Below are 19,095 nucleotides of genomic sequence, written 5' to 3' on the forward strand. Positions count from 1 at the left end.
CGGCATCATTCATGGAGCTCGCCTCACCTCTTACAGAGCAGAAATATATGGCCATTAGAAACTACGCCATATGCATGTTTGCCTGTGAACCACCCGCGTAACTCAGCACTTCACAGTGTAAACAAAACTTTCTGATGCAGCAATGGGTTTATTTAAGAATTGGTCTTCAGCTTCCACCATGTAGCTTAACAGCAACAGATACCTCTCATTCTGAAGAGCCAATAAAAGATTTCTTACTCTCAATGTCCTCTACTTTTGCTTCGACGGAGATGTAGACTGAAAAAGTCACAATATATTTTATTTTTTTAGGTCTCGCCTTTACCATTCCGCAGGAATGGGAAATGGGGAGAATTCAAGTCGGCAATTTTCTCTTCAAACTAAGGGCTTTCAGCCGCGGTTTTCTTGCAGTTCACGTGAATCACGTGAGCAAACATGCACGAGCATTCACGGCCAGGGCTTCTCGTCCCCTAGCAGCACTCCTCCCACACCAGCAACTCCCCCCTCCCACACCAGCACCTCCCCTCTCTCTCCAAACAAACACAGCCTTGCCGTAGCAGCACTCCTCCCACACCAGCAACTCCCCCCTTCCACACCAGCACCTCCCCTCTCTCTCCAAACAAACACAGCCTTGCAGTAGCAGCACTCCTCCCACACCAGCAACTCCCCCCTCCCACACCAGCACCTCCCCTCTCTCTCCAAACAAACACAGCCTTGCCGTAGCAGCACTCCTCCCACACCAGCACCTCCCCTCTCTCTCCAAACAAACACAGCCTTGCCGTAGCAGCACTCCTCCCACACCAGCAACTCCCCCCTCCCACACCAGCACCTCCCCTCTCTCTCCAAACAAACACAGCCTTGCCGTAGCAGCACTCCTCCCACACCAGCAACTCCCCCCTCCCACACCAGAACCTCCCCTCTCACACAGCCTTGCCGTAGCAGCACTCCTCCCACACCAGCACCTCCCAGTAAGCCTCCCTCCCACAGCTTCCCCCAGCTCCCTTCTCCTCCCCCATAAATGCTTTTTTTTTCACGGTCGCCAGGCCGTGAGCTGCTTCAAAGCGATCCGCTCCGCCCCCTGCTGCACACAGCGCTGGCCTCACTTCTCCCCCCTAATTGCTTACCAGCCATGTCACACACCACCATTTGCTGTGCCTCGCATCGGAGCATCAGACCTTCTCTTTCCCATCATTAACAGGCTTCCCCGCCCCTAAAAGCTTCCTTCAGTGATGTTCTTGTTAGTTTGTTTACTTCTGTGGTGAATCATCAGGAAGTGCTTGTTTTTTAAGTGACTACAAATGTATATTACATTTTGCACCAAAGCTGTGTTCCTGTCCCCTTTACTGATACATTTAGCGTTTTTACACACATTGATATAGTTGCTGCTGCAGTATCACAAAGATGCAGACAACGTTTTTTTCTTTCTGGAAAGGAGATTGGGCTGGGAGAGGAGCAACTTTGTTTCAGGTCACCATGCAAGACAACAAAACTTAATACTTGCAAAAAGCCAATGCAAATGTTCTTTTGTTTCTCGTTTTGCCGTAGGCGTCATTGGGGATACATAAAGCACAGGCATTTTAGCAAAATTGTAAACAAACTTGTTGAGGAAAGGTTTCGATGAGAAATTAAAGGCAAGCTGATCAGGAGACAAAGAGAGGGTCGCCAAAAGAGGAATGTGGGGGCTGTAAACCGGACCCAAGAAACCGATCCACAGACTGGAGAGGCAGCAGGCGTCAGCAGGGGACAAGCTGGTGAAACTCACAAAGGAACTGAAGTCGCAAGGTTGGTCTTCGTTTCCCCTCCGCAGATCAAGTTACACCCCTGCCCTGCTGGGTATCAGCGGGGGGCCTAGTCAAAGTGCACGGAGTCCCTGCAGTCTTCAGAACAGAATATTGCAACGTGTACATGTCAAGTATTTAGTGTTCAGCTTACCAGAGTGCTGAAGAATCAGGATATATCATCTCATCCCATCCCAATGTTTGACAAGAGAGTCACAGGGAGCCCCAACTGTTTAGAGTTAGGTGCATGAAAGGCCCCATTCTAAACTATAGTTACTTGCTTCTAGAACGGTCACGAAAAGTAGGAATCCTAATAGTAAAACAGCATTTATAGCCATTAACAAAGATTTCCAATTTTGAAGCACTTAAGGAAAGGAGCTAATATAATCACATCTCAGTCAAGCTGAACTGCTTTTGCATGTTCCATCAGGTACTGTGTAATGTCTTCTGAATGAAGGCAAGCACTGTGCATCACCCCCCTTCTTTACTCTAGTACTGTACCCCGTTTAACTAGATACCATAGCGCTGTGACCTGTTCATCACTTCTTCCAAAAACAGTCACCTTCACCGCTGGCAGTGACACCCCTGTCTTTGCTTCTAGAATCTTCTGCCCATCACCTTGTTTACACAGTATTGTCCCTTATTCACCTTTACTCCCAGTGGACCTTGCCTCACCACCTGTGCTTATACAGTGATGTGGATAATCACGATTGTACCATCTTTGCCACCAACGTTGTCTGCCATTTTCACTTTTGCTCCAATAGCTTCACCTTCTCTCCCAGACTACTGTACCTCCTCATCTTTGCTAGCAAAGGGATGGGCTCACACATTACCCTCTTCAGTGCCTGTTTCACCTTCCTAGCAGAGTACTGGATTCTCTTCAATGTTTGCTACTGCAGTACTATACCCCCTCTCCGTTACAACTAGTGCTGTGCCCGCTCCACCTTACCCACCACAGCACCTTCACGTTTCCTTACAGTTTTATTTTATTTTGCCTAGCAGGAATAGTTACTGTGCGTCACCCAGAGCACTCTGCAATGCAGTTTTGCTACTGGAGTACCATGCCCCTTTCATTATTTGACAGTTGAGCCCCTTCTTCACCACCCAAGTGCCTGCTTCCATTAACCATTACCCTGTACATTTATGGGTTGGGTAAATCTGTGTCCTTTCAGTACTTGCAAAATCATTCAGTATGTGACGCAATGTATTTTGGCTTTCGCAGTCACATTTACAAAATTCAGATACATTCAACCCAATTCCAAACATTGTTGCTGTATGTGAGACTCACTCTTGGAGTACTCCTAGCTTACACCTGACTTCCAAGCCAGAAGTACGGCAAGAGTAAGTCAGAGCAACTTCTTTGTGCAATGGATCCATCGTCTTTGCTGCTGTTGATTGTACGATTCATCCATTGGCAAAATCAAGCACTGGATGTCATGCCATTTCCTCTAACGTCACACCAACAATATCAGAGCATCCACTAACACGCAACGCCACTCACACCCACGCAAGCCCACTATCACCCACGCAACGCCACTCACCCACGCAACGCCACTCACCCACGCAACAACACTCACACATGCAACGCCACTCACTCAAAGCAACGCCACTCACACACGCAACGCCACTCACACACGCAACGCCACTCACACACGCAACGCCACTCACACACAAGCCGAATATGTGCATGCAGCTTTCCAATATAGAAAACAAATTGGACTTTATTCGCAAAAAAATATATACTACAATTGGACTCCTTGGGTTCACTCACATGCAAACCTCAAGTGACTCCAACTATTAAATCTTCATTAACACAAACAAAGATACTTGGCACAAAACCACCCAATAGGCATACTGCCAATAAAACCATGCTCAAACCAGGCCAGAAAGTTAGTCTCGTTTTGCCATCAAGGAACAATGAATTTACAATAAACATGGCCATTGAAAATGTATTCTTAAAAATGAGGATTGGAATTATATGGCCATTAAGTTATTAACTATTTTGCAGATGAAAAGAAACCGTAAGTCCGTAACTGACACACTAGTTAGAATTCTTTAGATAAGTACTGAGCTCTGACATCGATGTACAACCTTCAGGCCATAAATGTAAACCCCGTCAGGACTGAATCCGACCTTCATCCTTCTGAGGTGGATACACGGAGTACCACTGAGTGATCAACAGACACACCTTTTACGAACAGCGCTATATATAACAGCAAAACTAACGAAGCAAGGGAGGGTTAAAACAAGAATATGCTTTATTAATAGGGAAATTCAAAAGTGGGGCTGCGACGTGATAGAATAAAATGGAAAGTAATGATTGACGTCATTGACAGCACATGTGAACATATCATCCACGAGCTGATCACGTAAATATCGTTCCGGCGTTTCTTCCGCCGATTACTTTCAAGATTCATCTGGCAATGCATAAGTCTTAAAAACACCTTTGTAAATCAAACCAATGCACATGAAAACATTTTCGGCCATACTGGAAAAAACATAGACTATTTGAAAAAAAACCGAGCCAAAACACTTCACAAACGATCACAGGCTAAATTAAAATAAACTGCAAGTACAAAAACATATTTACTGCAAACACCAAGTAACACTAGTTTAAAGTTGAAGGTTGTTGCATACCAATAGTGTCTAAATTCATCTCATCCTTAAATATTAATCAAAATCATTCACAACACAAAAGAATAATACTGCAAAAGAAAGACACTGTGATTACAATACAACAGTACAATTACAATCGCACATTGTCAACAAAAAAATATTTCCCAAAAAATGTCTGAAGTACAGTACATAAAATAACTACATCGCAAGATATTTACTAAAAACAACATTTATACATAGCACATAAAAATTTTGAAACGTTCAATAGCTAGACACGATGTGCAAAAGAAAAGTCAAATTCAGTCGGAATATGTCGTACGTACATCACAAAAAATTCCAACATTGCCATATATTCATTACAAACAACATTAATACATAGCAGATCAAAATTTGCAAACGTTCAATAGCTGTACACAAACAGCATACAAAAAGTCAAATTCAGTTGGAATATGTTGGAACTACGTCCCATAAAATTAAGACATTTGCAATATATTCATTAAAATCAACGTTTATACATAGCACATCAACATTTTTAAACGTTACATAACTATACACTAAGTACATACGCAAAACCAAATACAGTCTGAATACGCAAACGTCATAAACAATACAAAACATTAATAATATTAAAATTCAAACTTACCTGTCAAACGACGCAGCAACAACACAAGAAGCACAACGCGCCTTTCACACGTGACAGTTCTCGAAGATCTGGGAATTTCCCCGTTGACGCACGTCAAACGCAACGCTACGTCACAAAACGTAGCGCTGCGATTGGCTAGAAATTACGTCACACTAAACATTACATCAAAATAAAAAAAAGACTAGAACGCTAATCTCCCTTACGTAACAAACGTAAAGGGAATACATAGCGTACGACATTTTTACATAATAAAAATAAAACACACTTTAAAAACATTCACTAAACACTTATAATCCCAATACAAATACACGAATACACACACACATTACATTAAAAATATAAATTAACACATGCAAAACACTCACATATGCCAATCACACATGCAACCCCACTCACACATGCAACTCCACTCACACACACATGCAACACACACATGCAACTCCACTCACACACACATGCAACACACACATGCAACGCCACACACACATGCAACACACACATGCAACGCCACTCACCCACGCAACGCCACTCAACCACGCAACGCCACACTCAACCACGCAACGCCACACTCAACCACGCAACGCCACTCAGCCACGCAACGCCACTCAGCCACGCAACGCCACTCAGCCATGCAACGCCACTCAGCCACGCAACGCCACTCAACCACGCAACGCCACTCAAACAGCGCCACTCAAACAGCGCCACTCACACACGCAACGCCACTCACACACGCAACTCACACAAACAACGCCACTCACACAAACAACGCCACTCACACAAACAACGCCACTAACCCACGCAACGCCACTCAACCACGCAACGCCACTCAACCACGCAACGCCACTCAACCACGCAACGCCACTCACCCATGCAATGCCACTCATCCACGCAACGCCACTCATCCACGCAACGCCACTCACCCACGCAACGCCACTCACCCACGCAACGCCACTCACCCACGCAACGCCACTCACCCACGCAACGCCACTCATCCACGCAACGCCACTCACCCACGCAACGCCACTCACACACACAACGCCACTCACACAACGCCACTCACACACACACAACGCCACTCACACACACACAACGCCACTCACACACACACAACGCCACTCACACACACAACGCCACTCACACACACAACGCCACTCACACACACAACGCCACTCACACACACAACGCCACTCACACACACAACGCCACTCACACACACAACGCCACTCACCCACGCAACGCCACTCACCCACGCAACGCCACTCACCCACGCAACGCCACTCACCCACGCAACGCCACCCACGCAACGCCACTCACCCACGCAACAACACTCACACATGCGACGCCACTCACCCACGCAACGCCACTCACTCAAAGCCATTCACACCCACGCAGTGCCACTTTCACCCATACTGTGCAGTGCACAATAGGTCTCGCAGTAGGAAAGTTGGAGCTATTGGTTTTGTAAATGACAAAGCCCTTTATGTTTTTAAAATGAAAACAAAAATAAAAGGCATTGTTATTTGCAATTGTAATAGCTCCAACTTTCCTACTGCGAGACCTATTGGCAACGCCAGTGCTTGTTTAAAACAGAACCTCACTCTGCAATCCCAATAGAACAAGACTCATCCAGCACAGACTGAAAATATGTAGCTACCACTGGAATATAAAGAAGTATGCCTGTCTGCAAAGATGGCAGGCAATGCGATAGTCCATCTTCTGTGCCAATACAGTGGCTTCAGGGTAATTTAAATGGGCAGATTGAAGCCAGCCTGCTTTGCTAGCCAAGTTATATAGAAAGAAACAATGCCAGTCCGGGCTGGACTGGGAACCAAAATCAGCTTTGCAAGTATGTTCAAACCAACCCTCCACCCTTTGTCTCCTCTTCCAATGTCTCTTGTTCTCCCTCCCAACCATCCATTCTCTTTTTCCTCCTCTCCGTTCTCCCTCACCGATCTCTCTCTCTCTCACTTGACGTCCCATTTATCTCTTCTACAATTAAAGCCAAGGAGCTGGAAAAGTGGCAGAAGTGCCAGCTGCAGCCTTGGACTTTCAAAAACAGGCCTCCGACCACTTCAGCCCATCGGTGAAGAGGTAACTGGCCGATGCAGAGCAGATGTCAGCCTAGTCCCGCATGTCAGTTCCACCAATTTAAAACCACAGAAACCGAGATGAGATGATGGACCATCAAACTATCATCGTCATTTGCCTCAATAGAGGAACTCTATTCTAGACCACTGTAACCTCCCACCTAGAGATGCTAATACTGCCACTACCAGTGCCAGTTAAATACATACCTCGACAAGCAGGCATGTAGACTAAGAGATCCAAAATCACACTCCAGATGGTGAATTGTTATCCACCACTCAGGGTCAGAAGAAATGATGACAAAGACATCAAGTGTAAATGAGCCAAATGGCTTGCCGTTGCAGACTCACCTTGAACCATTGCTCTGCCTGGTCCTTGCTTTGCATTCCCAGCACGATCACATCTGTGTTCGTCGGGGTGATCTTTAACTTGTGCTCCTTCTTCCTCTCATGCTTCTCCTTGCGGATGACACAGCAGCCCAGAAGGTTCACATCCAGCTGCGGCGAGTGGTCCTTGGAGCTCTTATAGCACTAGAAGAGAAGGGGTCAACAAAGCATCATGGCTCAGTCTCAACAAAGGACTCCCCATAAATGATCATAGGTCATAGAACTGGAGCCAGTGATACCGCTAAACAGGCCTGTCAATAATCAATACATCTACTTGATGCATTTTAACACTTCCTCAGAAGGGTAGGAGGAAGAAAGGAAGATCTAACTTCCATGAACTTCACCCTAAGCACTGGATATGCTGGTCTGCTAAAGCCAAAGAACACAAAATTCCTTAGCTTTACAAAGTACTGCTAAAGCCAGCACAGAAGACACAATTAATCAAGTAGCATCTCTTAAAACCGCTCTGTTACATGCATTTCATTCTTAAGTCCCACGCATTTCAGCCCGATTGACTTGACAGGTGTTGACAACATAATAATTAAAGAAAACACTGCATTTGGCCAACTGTCTTGCCCTGTAGTGATAAGAAGGGGTTGAAAAAATGGAAAACTCACCAACTCCCTCAAAAACAATGCTTCTGATTCAAAATGCCATTTTCATACTTAAGTTACATTAAAGTTTGCATATAACTTGATTTAAAGGTGTGAATCAAGGCTTGCGATTCTCAGAACATATAATGATGCTTGTATGTACATACACCCACCTGCAATTGTATGTGTGATAATATCTTCTTCATTTTTTCCCCATGGGTGGCAGTGGTTGTTCTCGGTCAAGGGACGTTGGTGGAAGTGTTTGAACACCCAAAAAGTTATGAGTTTCTAAGGCCCAATTATACACTGGTCATGGACATGTATTGCTCTCAAGAGAATGAGTAAATGTATGTCTAGGGTGTGAATGTCAGGGAACCCCACAACATTTGTAGGAGTGAGGGGGAAATAGCTTCACCAAGGATTTTTTTTCTCTTTGGTGGAAAAGGAAAAAACAGTTTTGAAGTGATAATGCACTATTGAATTAAATTAATGAATTACATTTAGGAAACTGCTATCTGCAGGTGTTATATGTGTGAACACTCCCCTCTGCCACTGAAAGCAATAGACAGAACGCAACTGTTGGCATTATACAATAAAAGGTTTTTTAATATGTACAATCAGCACGTGAACCTTTTGTAATAGAATTATGTTAACTATTATTAATATTGGTAATCATAACAGCCATCAGATTAAACAAAAGGCATATTAGAAAAATCAAACGCATTTTATGCCATACATCCCTGCAGCCCTTAATGCATGAGCCTATTTCCTTGCTAAAATCTGTACACATGCTATCAGCCTCATGGTTATTATCAGTGTTTATTTGAGCCTGGGGTTGCTGATGGGGGGCACCGGTGTATGAAGCTGGTTTCTTATGTGTTAGTGCCAATGAAGGGGCAAACCTTGCAAAAAGTACAGATGACCCATATTCGTTTACAGGGCTTACATTAATAATCCCAAGTGCTCTATTTGTGGTAGTGTGGTCGGGCAGCTGATCAGAGGGTAGTGTTAAGCATTTGTTGTACACACAGTCACTAAATGAGACACAAACTCAAAAAGAAACCGGAGAACAATTTTGAAAAAGAATACAGATTTTAAAAATAATTTTAGACACCAATATTATTGGCATCAGGAAAGTACATTTGGAGTAAGAGATTTTTGTAGTATTAGCAAAAATACAGTCAAATAATGGTTTTGAGGTATGAGCCTCAAATGTGCTCATGTTAACCTATAGGAATAGCATACACTGCATACATATACTTGCAAGAGGTACTGGAGGGTGGCTTTTGGGACTTAAGGTGCTTAGGGGCCAAGGTCCTCAAAATCACCAGCCGTTTGGTTTTACTTGCCATGGGGAGTCCAGGTGCAGAGGTGCTGGTAGCGTTGGTAGCCTGTAGGCTACATGGTGAAAGTCAAAGGCAAAAGTACCTGAAAAAGAAAGGCTGCAAGGGGGGACTTTGGGACAAGTCCGGCAGAACCCAAAGTGGGGCTCAGCTCTTGAGGGTCTCATCTGGTTTACGTAAACCTGGGCTGGGGGGCTCAGCCGCAGAGGTGCTTTGTTTTCGAGTTGCTGTAGTTCGAGGCTCTCACTTGGCTTCGGTGACCTGGAGAGGGGGAGAAAACAAGACTTCAGGGCCACTCTGGGTGATGACCTTGGAGATCTTGGTGCTTGCAAGGGTTCCGATACGCCAGGTATTAGTGCAGAGAGGCTTTGGGAAGACTCAGTGTCTCGAGACTTGGTGAAACAATGGGGTTGAACTCCTGGACCCTCCATGAGCTCCTCCTGGTGAGACGCTCCCCAGGTGGGCCAGATGGCCAGCAAAGCAGTAAACCGGGCAGATATGATCTGTGCCTGCAGGTGCAAACAGATGGCTCCTCCACCTCAAGGGAGATGCTGCTTGGTTGGCGAAGTACTGGACAGTCCTCCAAGGGTCTGGGGAGGCTGTTCAGTGGCAGTCAATCAATCAATCAATCAATTACATTTATAAAGCGCGCTACTCACCCGCTAGGGTCCCAAGGCGCTGGGGAGGGGGGGGGGGGGGGAGGGAGGTGCTGCTACTGCTTGAAGAGCCAGGTCTTGAGTTGCTTCCTGAAGGAGAGATGGTCCTGGGTCAGCCGTAGGTGGGTGGGGAGGGAGTTCCATGTCTTGGCCGCCAGGTAGGAGAAAGATCTTCCTCCGGTGGTGGTTCTGCGAATACGTGGGACGGTGGCGAGGGCGATGCTGGCGGATCGGAGCCGGCGGGTGGGCGTGTGGAATGTGAGGTGGTTGTTGAGGTATTTGGGGCCCATGTCGTGGAGAGCCTTGTGTGCGTGGGTGCGTGTTTTCTGTTGACTGGTCGTGGCGCCAGGCTTTCTCGAGGGTGCGGCAGGATTTCTTGGAGTCCTTGAGGTCGTTGGTGAACCACAAGGCTTTCTTGCTGCCGGGTCTGCTGGGAGGGTTGTTCAGTGGTGCAAGGGCATCGGCACAGTTGGTGAGCCACTGTGTGAGGTTGCAGGCTGCTTCGTTGGAGTCTGTGGTGGTGGTGGGAGGGTTCTGGCTCAGCGAGGTGGTGAGCTGGCCGGTGGTGATCTTGCTCCAGCATCTGCGGGGAGCCTGTTGCGGGTGGTGGTGGGTCGTGGTTTTTCTGAAGTTGAAGTGGACGCAGCTGTGATCTGTCCAGTGTAGTTCGGTGGAGTGGCTGAAGGAGATGTGGTTGCTGGAGGAGAAGACTGGGTCAAGCGTGTGGCCGGCGTAGTGGTTGGGGGTGTGGACCAGTTGTTTGAGTCGGAGGTTGGCGAGGTTGTCCAGCAGGGTGGTGGTGGTGTTGTCATTGTTGTTTTCCAGGTGGAAGTTGAGGTCCCCAAGGAGGATGAAGTCTGAGGAGGTGAGGGCAACTGGGCTGATGAAGTTTGCGATGGCTTCGCTGAATTGTGTGCGTGGTCCCGGGGGTCTGTAGATGAGGGTGCCTCTGAGGGTGGTCTTGGGGTCGGTGTGTATCTGGAAGTGAAGGGGCTCGGCGGCGGTGAGGGTGTCGTCGGAGTTGGTCGTGATGCGGATGGTGTTTCTGTGGAAGGTGATGTCTCCTCCGGTTTGGTTGGCGCGGTCCTTCTGGGTGATCTTGTAGCCATCCGGGATGGCTATGGCAATGTCGGGGGCTGAGGAGGCATTCATCCAGGTTTCTGTGAGGAAGGCGACGTCCGGCGCTTTTTTGTCGAGGAGGTTCCAGAGTTAGACGGCGTGCCTGTAGATGGAGCGGGTGTTGAGCAGGATGCACTGCAGGTGGTTGTTGCTGGTGCCTGGTCTGGCAGGTGCGGTGCAGGTCCGGAGGCAGGTGAATTTGTAGGCTTGGCAGGTGAAGGGTCCGTGGGTGCCTTTCGGGGTGGCTCGGTGGCAGGCGGGGGTCCGGCCGGTGTTGAGTGCACGGAGGGTGGCGGTGTCGTAGCTCCGTCGGGTTGGTTGGCAGCGACGGGGGCCAGGGGTCCTGGCGCTGGGCGCAGTCCAGGCGTGGACGGGCTTGCCTTAGGCGCGCCTTTGGCACGCCCACTGCGCGCGTCCCCTGCGCCGCCGTGCGGCGTCCCCCATAAGTCGGAGGGGGGAGAAGGGGTCAGCTGGGAGGCGGGAGGGCAGGCCAGCCAATGGGCACGGGGGGTGGGGCCACAAGGGAGTCAGTGGCGGGAAAACGGGGGAAACAGCAGAGCGAGGGTGAGAAGGGAACCAGGGGCGACAGGCACACGGGGTACAGAAAAAAAGGGGAGCAGGCACTGGCACACGGGGGTACAGAAGCGAAGAGGTGGCAGCAGTCACGCAGGGAGGGTCTCCCAGGAGGGGACCTGGGCGGAGCAAGGTGGGGGCTCGGCGCAGGTCAGCCGAGGCAGCAGCAGGCAGCTGGCAGGAAGGAGGAGGTCACAGGCAAGGCTCAGGTGGCGTTGCAGCGGTGGGGAAGCGACCTACCCGTAGGAGAAGTTATTGCTTGAAATTGTCAGGAGAGCAACAGCCAGGCAGGGTTTGGCACCAGTTTCAGTGCTGGTCCACAGTTCTTGCATATGCTGGTTCTTCTTTTTCCTTCTCCCAATCGCAGGTAGACAAATCTGAGTTCCTGGTGTCAGGAGGCCACCTAAATACTGAGTTAAGGGGCATTAAGGGGAGTGTAAGATAGTAGTCAATGGATTACCTACCCTTGGGGTGATTACTGCCCCTATATGACCATTTCCTGTGGATAGTGGGCATATACCTGAACTAGAGTTCCTATTTTCACCCAAAAACAAGATGGTGGAACTCTTCTTCGAGTGTCCACTTCAAGTGGCCCACCTTAGAGGTGTACCTAGCCTGATAATGCAACACGCCTACTGACTAGCTAATATTCCCGCCTACTCTGTTGCCAAATGGGCCCCAGGGTAGGGGGTGGCATTCTCCAGGTCTGCAGGAAGCCGGAGTCGCATATCAAAGGCAGCCGAGGGTTTGTAGTCTATGCCCTTGGTATGCTAATTCAATAGTCAGTCTGATGGAGGAAGTGTGATCATCCTTCTCCGGAGAAGGCATTGTTCCTAACCTCTAAGAATGTTGGCTCACCAGAGCAGGGCATCAGAAAATCATCTGTGGTGGTAGGCTGGAAGAGTCCAATCAGTCAGCACAGTAAATGACTGGTAGGTTTCAGGAGTACCGCTAAGATGCAGTCGGCGCGCATGTCATAATAAATCCAGCATTGGCATCAATGTGCATTTATTAAGATGAGGTGTTTGATACCAAACACCATTATTTTCAATGAAGCCATTAAGTAGCTGGGTAACTCGCCATGACCAGTGCCCAGTACAGATGATTAAGATTGCTTCCTGATCACTTGCAGTGTCATGGCAATGAAACCAGACACCACAGGGGCATATCTGCTCATGCAGATCTGTCCTCACATATAATATAATGCACCCTGCCTTACGGCTCTTAGGCCTGCTGTGGGGGTGACATATATTGTATATGCAGTGTGCGTGGACATGGCATACAGGGAGTGTGCCATGTTGTGTTCTTAAAATGGTTTGCGCTATTTCACACATCTGCAACGGCAGGCTGCATGCAATTTTTGTGAGTGTCCCCTTGGGTGGCACAATACATACTGCAGCCCTTAGGGACACTCATACCCTGAGTACCAGAGGTACTATTTACTAGGGACTTACAGGGGTGCTAAAGTCCTTGCCAATTGGGTTACAATTCGATATTTACTTGATTCAAGGTGAAAGAGCACTGGCACTGGGGTCCTGGTTAGCAGGCACCCAGTGCACTTTCAGTCAGAAAGCATCAGTACTAGGGCAATAAATGGGGGTGACCATGTCAAAAAGGGGAACTTTCCTACAACCAGCTCTTATTTGTCCCCATAAGATTAGTTGCAACTGACATCACACAATTGTGAAGTGCAACTTGTTGGTGGGAGTAATAGAAAGTGCTAACGGTGTTGCACACTGCTCGCTTGAGGTAAAAACACCAGGGGGAGATCGGAAGGAACCTCTACTACTGCCTTGTCCCAGATGAGAAGCAGAGATTAGTCTTCACTATTGGCTTACATGTCCCTGATCAAAACACATCCCTCACCCACTTAGCACCATTAATTAAAGCCGTCTATTCGTCCATCCATCTGCCGATCCCTTCACCTTTCCATCCACTCATCCATCCTTTTGCCTATCCGTACTGCAATAATATTCATATATTCATTCATCAGTCCTTTCACCCATCCATCTTGTCCATTCTCCCATCCGTCATTCTTTCACCTGTTAACCCTTTCACCCTTCCATCTCAAGTTCTAGCTATTTTCCTTTTTTCTTTCATGCTTCCTTCCTTCCTGTCACACTTCCTCCTCCTGTTCTTTATTTCCTCTTTCTATTAATCTTTTTTCTCTTGTCCTTACTTTTTTCTTACCTCTCTCATGCTCGTTTTTTCTGTTTCTCCCTCTGTTCACATTTACTTCTTTCACTTTTTCTGTGTACTCTAGCCAAAGGCCGACATCCCTCTTTCATGGTATTCCATACCTTGGTCATTTAAGAGCATTTTAGCTGCAAATCTGCCAACAGAAGAGGCCTACAAACAACTAAATAATGTTTCAGCAGAACCCAGTCACCAGCTCAAAAGACCAAGGGACTGCTACTAGGTGTGATAGGCTGGTGAACTGGGTTCTGCTGACATCCTACTTAACTGTGGGACCTAGTGTTGGCATTCATGTAGCCCAACTCAAGGTAATATTGCAGAAATAATCGTATTATAATAATCATTTCTTTAAAACAACTTTTTTTTTGGGTAGCTATAGGCTTTTCTCACTCAATGCTTGATGTTCTATACGTCTCTTACAAGCCCTCAACAGCCTAATTCTTATTTTGACATTTCTGGCTTTATGCAATTTATATTGGCAATCTTTCTTGATGACGCTCTTCAACATGTCCCATAAAATAAGGAGGTTAAGGCTACCTTACTCTTTCGTTTGTAGATTGTTGAGAAAAAATATTGTGTGCATAGTGAAGAGATACAGACATTCCTGTTCTCTCAACAGAAGACTATCAAATCCCCATCTTAGCCAATTGTGTTCTGCTTGAAACAAGAGATGGGTTTGTACCACATTGAAAAATTCTAATTTCACGATAATGATAAAAAGGGTCTCACAAATACAAAACCTATGCCCAATGGAATGAAAATTAAAACATATGTTGGTAAGATAGTTCCTTTTCCAAGGGCACACTAAATTGAAATCTTCCTTTAACTGCCTTTGTATGATCTTCTTTATTTCAATGTTGGATTGCCATTTCAGCGCTGTAACTATTATTGCTCTTTCTAAATCTTTGCGCATTATTTATATTAAAGTGTTTACATTATATAAGGCGCTGGGTAATTTCGAATTTCTAAAGCAAATTCTAAAGCAGGTATTCCATCATCCTCACTTGAGCAACAGTATACTGCAGGGGTCTGGGGCACAACCTCCTCCATAACTTCAACCATCACCCATCTACTTTTAGTACAGAGAGTACTCTTTTTTTCTGACCTCTGAGTCTGTTTTAATAAATGACCGCGACTCCTCATGATGACCAAAGCACTGTATTACCAATAATCTTTATCATATTTTCCAATCGAATGACCTCTGAAAGTAATTTCTTTGCAACAAAACAGTTATTATGTTTGCTTTTTTTCTTCTCTCGCTGCCTTAGGTATGTCGCTGCTATTTTTTTATAATCACTTCCAGCTATTTACTACCTACAAAATAATATGTATTTTCACAGTCATGAATTAAATTGGAATCCTTTTAGCTCCACAACTTTCTTATGGGTAAAAAAAATATAACTAGAAAAGAGCAAATTAATTGCATGTACCTTTTAAAACCAAACTCAAGCAGCACCCTCCTGCTCGCCCTTTTGTTCCTCCCTCCTCACCCGTACCTCCAGAAACGATGCAGCGAGTTGTTAGCCTAGTTGTGGAAGCCTTCATCCTGTTCCCTCAGAATTTTGTGAAATTGTTCTATATATTTGCTAAAAGGCACTTGGGTTAAAGGGAAACCCTGCAGACACCACAGGCTGACGTAATCCACAAAGCTGCCACACCATCCACACCTGACCAAGAGGTTGTATCAGCAAGGAAGGATTTAAATCAATCCATTGAAAGAGGGATAGTCCTACCCATAGCAAGTCACTCACAAGGATTTTTTGTATATAGATTATCAAACGTGACCGAGTAGCCTACCAACACTAACTTAACATCAATCAATCCTTTCTAATGCTCAAACCGAGTGGAGACTGATGCAATGGTTAACTTGATGTACTTTAAAGGAGGCCAGGCAGTTCTGGCCTCTCTCCACTCTGAAATACTCTTAATTTCCTCTTGGAGGAAGCTTGGAATCCTTTCATCGCTTCACTGATTTTGGAGGAAAACACACAATATTTCCTTATCTCTACTGTGAAGCCAATCAAAGCAAACATTCCTTGGCTCCACCACTGAAAACATTATTTTGAATATATAACAGTCTCCACAATTTCAATTACTGTTCATTGCATATTTTTGTCTTAGGAAAAATATTAAAATATATTAAAACTGTGAATGCCATTGTTGGCTTTCACTGATCCTCAACTGCTCACCTCCCGCTGAAAGGAGGTCTCTCTCACTTTTGCCACTCTCCGTCTTGTCTGCTTGTTCCAATAGTGCACAGGAATCACACCATCATCTTTCCTCGCTGTTATTACTCATCCATTCCAGAAATGAAACTAAAATTGGTGTGGTACCAGAGTAGAGACAATTAGCTTCCTTTGTTCTCTGAAGGGATGTGGTGGAGGGATCTGGGAGAGTAGAGAACTCGGAGGAGAAGCAAATGACTCCCAAGAAAGTAGGACTGAACAATTGAGAGATGTGCTTTGACACATTTCTTTCTGCTGAAAATTGATAAATTATGGTTCTGAAAAAAACCTCCTTGAGCCAATCAGTACATATGTGGAAGGAATTTGAAGACTAGTATGTGTGATTATGTTTATTAAGAGCATTATTTCTTTTAACACCCCTTTGTCTTGGTGAAAGCTGTCATCCTACCCAGATCTTTCCTTTTACTCTGCATCTGCATTTTGTCGCCTTGCCATCATTTTCTTTGACCTGAAAGAGCAAAGAGCTTTCTCGCTTTTTTAGGTCTGGCTTGACAGTGCAGCTGTCACAAGATGTAAGGTGATCAACCTAAAAATGAGCTTTCAGGAGTAATACAAAGAGGGGCATTGGCTCTGCCTCTAGCGTGTATGAAGAATGGTGGTCCACTAAACTCGAATTCTGAGTGAACCTTTAATTATAGAAGATCGTGGGAAAAATAATACAGATGTCCCATCATGGTCATCAGCCAGCGCATTCGGAAAAGGCAGGAAACTGAGTGAACAACAGCACAACTGTGTTCAACAACAGTATGGTTGCCACATACCTTCCCTCCATAAAAAAACAAGTAAAAAAAACATTTTTGTTCCCTCTGGATATTCTTGAATTTCTTTCATCTATCCATATTAACTGCACTCCTAAAACAGAATGTCATAGTTATTCTACTTCCCGTTTCCTGAATTTTCACTTCGCTTCAAGTGAAACCCTCCTACTACACTGCATCCAGTATCTTGCACAAATTCTGGTCACGTTCCCAGACACTTCCACCAAAGACTAAATTATTGCCTTGAAAAGCAACCAATCAATTTTTTCATTAACATTTGAAAGACGGAAACCCCACAATCAAAGCTAAAAGGCATTCTACAATAACAAAGCATCCCCTCTGGAGTGACAATTGCTGTCAAACACTTGGATTTGTCATCCAAAACAATCGTTTTGCATGAGCTCGCAAAATTTAAAGCGGGCAAAAAACAGACACTCCTGTTAAAGTAGATACCATCTCATGGAAATTGGGAAGAGGATGAGTCTACCCATATTTCCTCATTAAACTACAGATTTCTATGCATAACCTCAACTCCCCCGGGATTTTGACCATGATCACCATAGGAGAAGCCAATGAAGAATATGCAATTGGCTCTATTTTCTCTTCAGTCACCAGATCAGCCAAAATCCCCTTCCATTTACTTCTATATGTTAGTTGAACATATCTTATGTAGTGTATAACTAAAAGTACATTTCCCTTTAGAATTATTGTGTGTTTAAAACTCTGATATCAACCCAATTTGTCCCAATAAAATAACTACATTTCTCCTGTAAAGTGGAAACAAATGAAATGAAATCCTGGAGCGTTGTTGACTCATGGTTGACATTTTCAGTTTCAGCAGAGTTAACTATAAACATAGGAGGATCAGCTCTAGGGTTAAGTTTGTTTCAGATCTCCTCCTGATGAGGCCGACCTACTGATAACTTTCCTTTCTTAGAGACATATACTTTCGCACTTGTGCGTCCAGCCTATAATTCCATATTAGACAAGAAATACCCAATTAGATTTATTCTATGCCCAATATAGCCACTAGGATCAACATCAGGTGAGACAATTTTCTATTAAACCAGTTTTGTGATGACACTTCCTTGCATAATATGGCAAACTAGCGCATGCGTCAACAAAAACAGAAATAAGCTTATCCATTCCAAGGATGCATGAGAGAAATCTCTTATTCTTGCATGCCACACAATTTCCCATCACCCACATTCAATACAATACCATGGTCATGACAGAAACCTGATGGATTGTCATCTTCAACTGTCACAAAATGTATTTCTTACGTGCAGTACTTCTGCATATTCAAGCGAAATTGTTATATTTTTTTTTTTTTACTCATGGAACAAATCTTACCTAAGGCAAGAACACTTTTAATATTGTCTACATGTGATTAATTACCAAGCCTGTAACCAGCTACATTTGTTTACTTTCTCAGTTCACATGTGCCATTATATTACTTATTCTTATCTTGGGCATTTTTCTTTTGAACCATAGTGACTTGAGATTTTGAATTTCTTTTGAACTTTTTTGGTAGTTGGTTTTTATCAAAATTTGATTACCTAAGACTTATTCATAGCTGATTTGTTCAAAGTCACATAGGTTGATAGAGATCCTAATGGCGACACATATTTTACAATCATCTCATCAATGCCTTGCTTTTGTGAAAATAATTGTAGCATTTCATAATTAAAATGCTTTTTTTTCCATAACGCATGAATATTTGTTTAGAAGCAGATTGATAAACATCAATATCTCTTGGTCATTTTAATGAAGGCAAATTCCTACATTTTTTAAAACCAAATCTGCCTCAGCAGTCCCGTAACAAAGATCACTTTCGTTCTGCTGAACAAGTGTCACCTTGTAATACCTCAACTTAGACAAGAAAAATAGTTTCCCAAATTTCTCAACACACTGGATGCTCACCAGGAAGGTAAGAAAGACAGTGGGGGTGTGATACTTGAAATTCTAAATTGGTCTTATCTATTAAAGCAATAATGCATGTACATGTGTAAAAAAAAAAGGTAACACAAAAAGTATATATTGTCTTACTGATAACATAAATAAAGTAGTCACTGCTATCAGTAACTTGTAAAATACATTACTTTC

General features: G+C 44.9%; 1 protein-coding gene across 1 annotated transcript in view; it reads right to left on the reverse strand.

Annotated features, from left to right (window-relative positions):
* AFAP1L2 (actin filament associated protein 1 like 2) overlaps nt 1–19,095 on the reverse strand; it is a 588,328-nt gene that overhangs the window by 87,634 nt on the left and 481,599 nt on the right. Inside the window, exon 7 of the mRNA XM_086922880.1 lies at nt 7,470–7,649. Coding sequence (XP_086779006.1) covers nt 7,470–7,649 — 180 coding nt within the window. The remainder of the gene's footprint in view (nt 1–7,469; nt 7,650–19,095) is intronic.

Source organism: Lissotriton vulgaris, chromosome 5 (genome assembly GCF_964263255.1).
Source record: "Lissotriton vulgaris chromosome 5, aLisVul1.2, whole genome shotgun sequence".
Lineage (NCBI taxonomy): Eukaryota > Metazoa > Chordata > Amphibia > Caudata > Salamandridae > Lissotriton > Lissotriton vulgaris.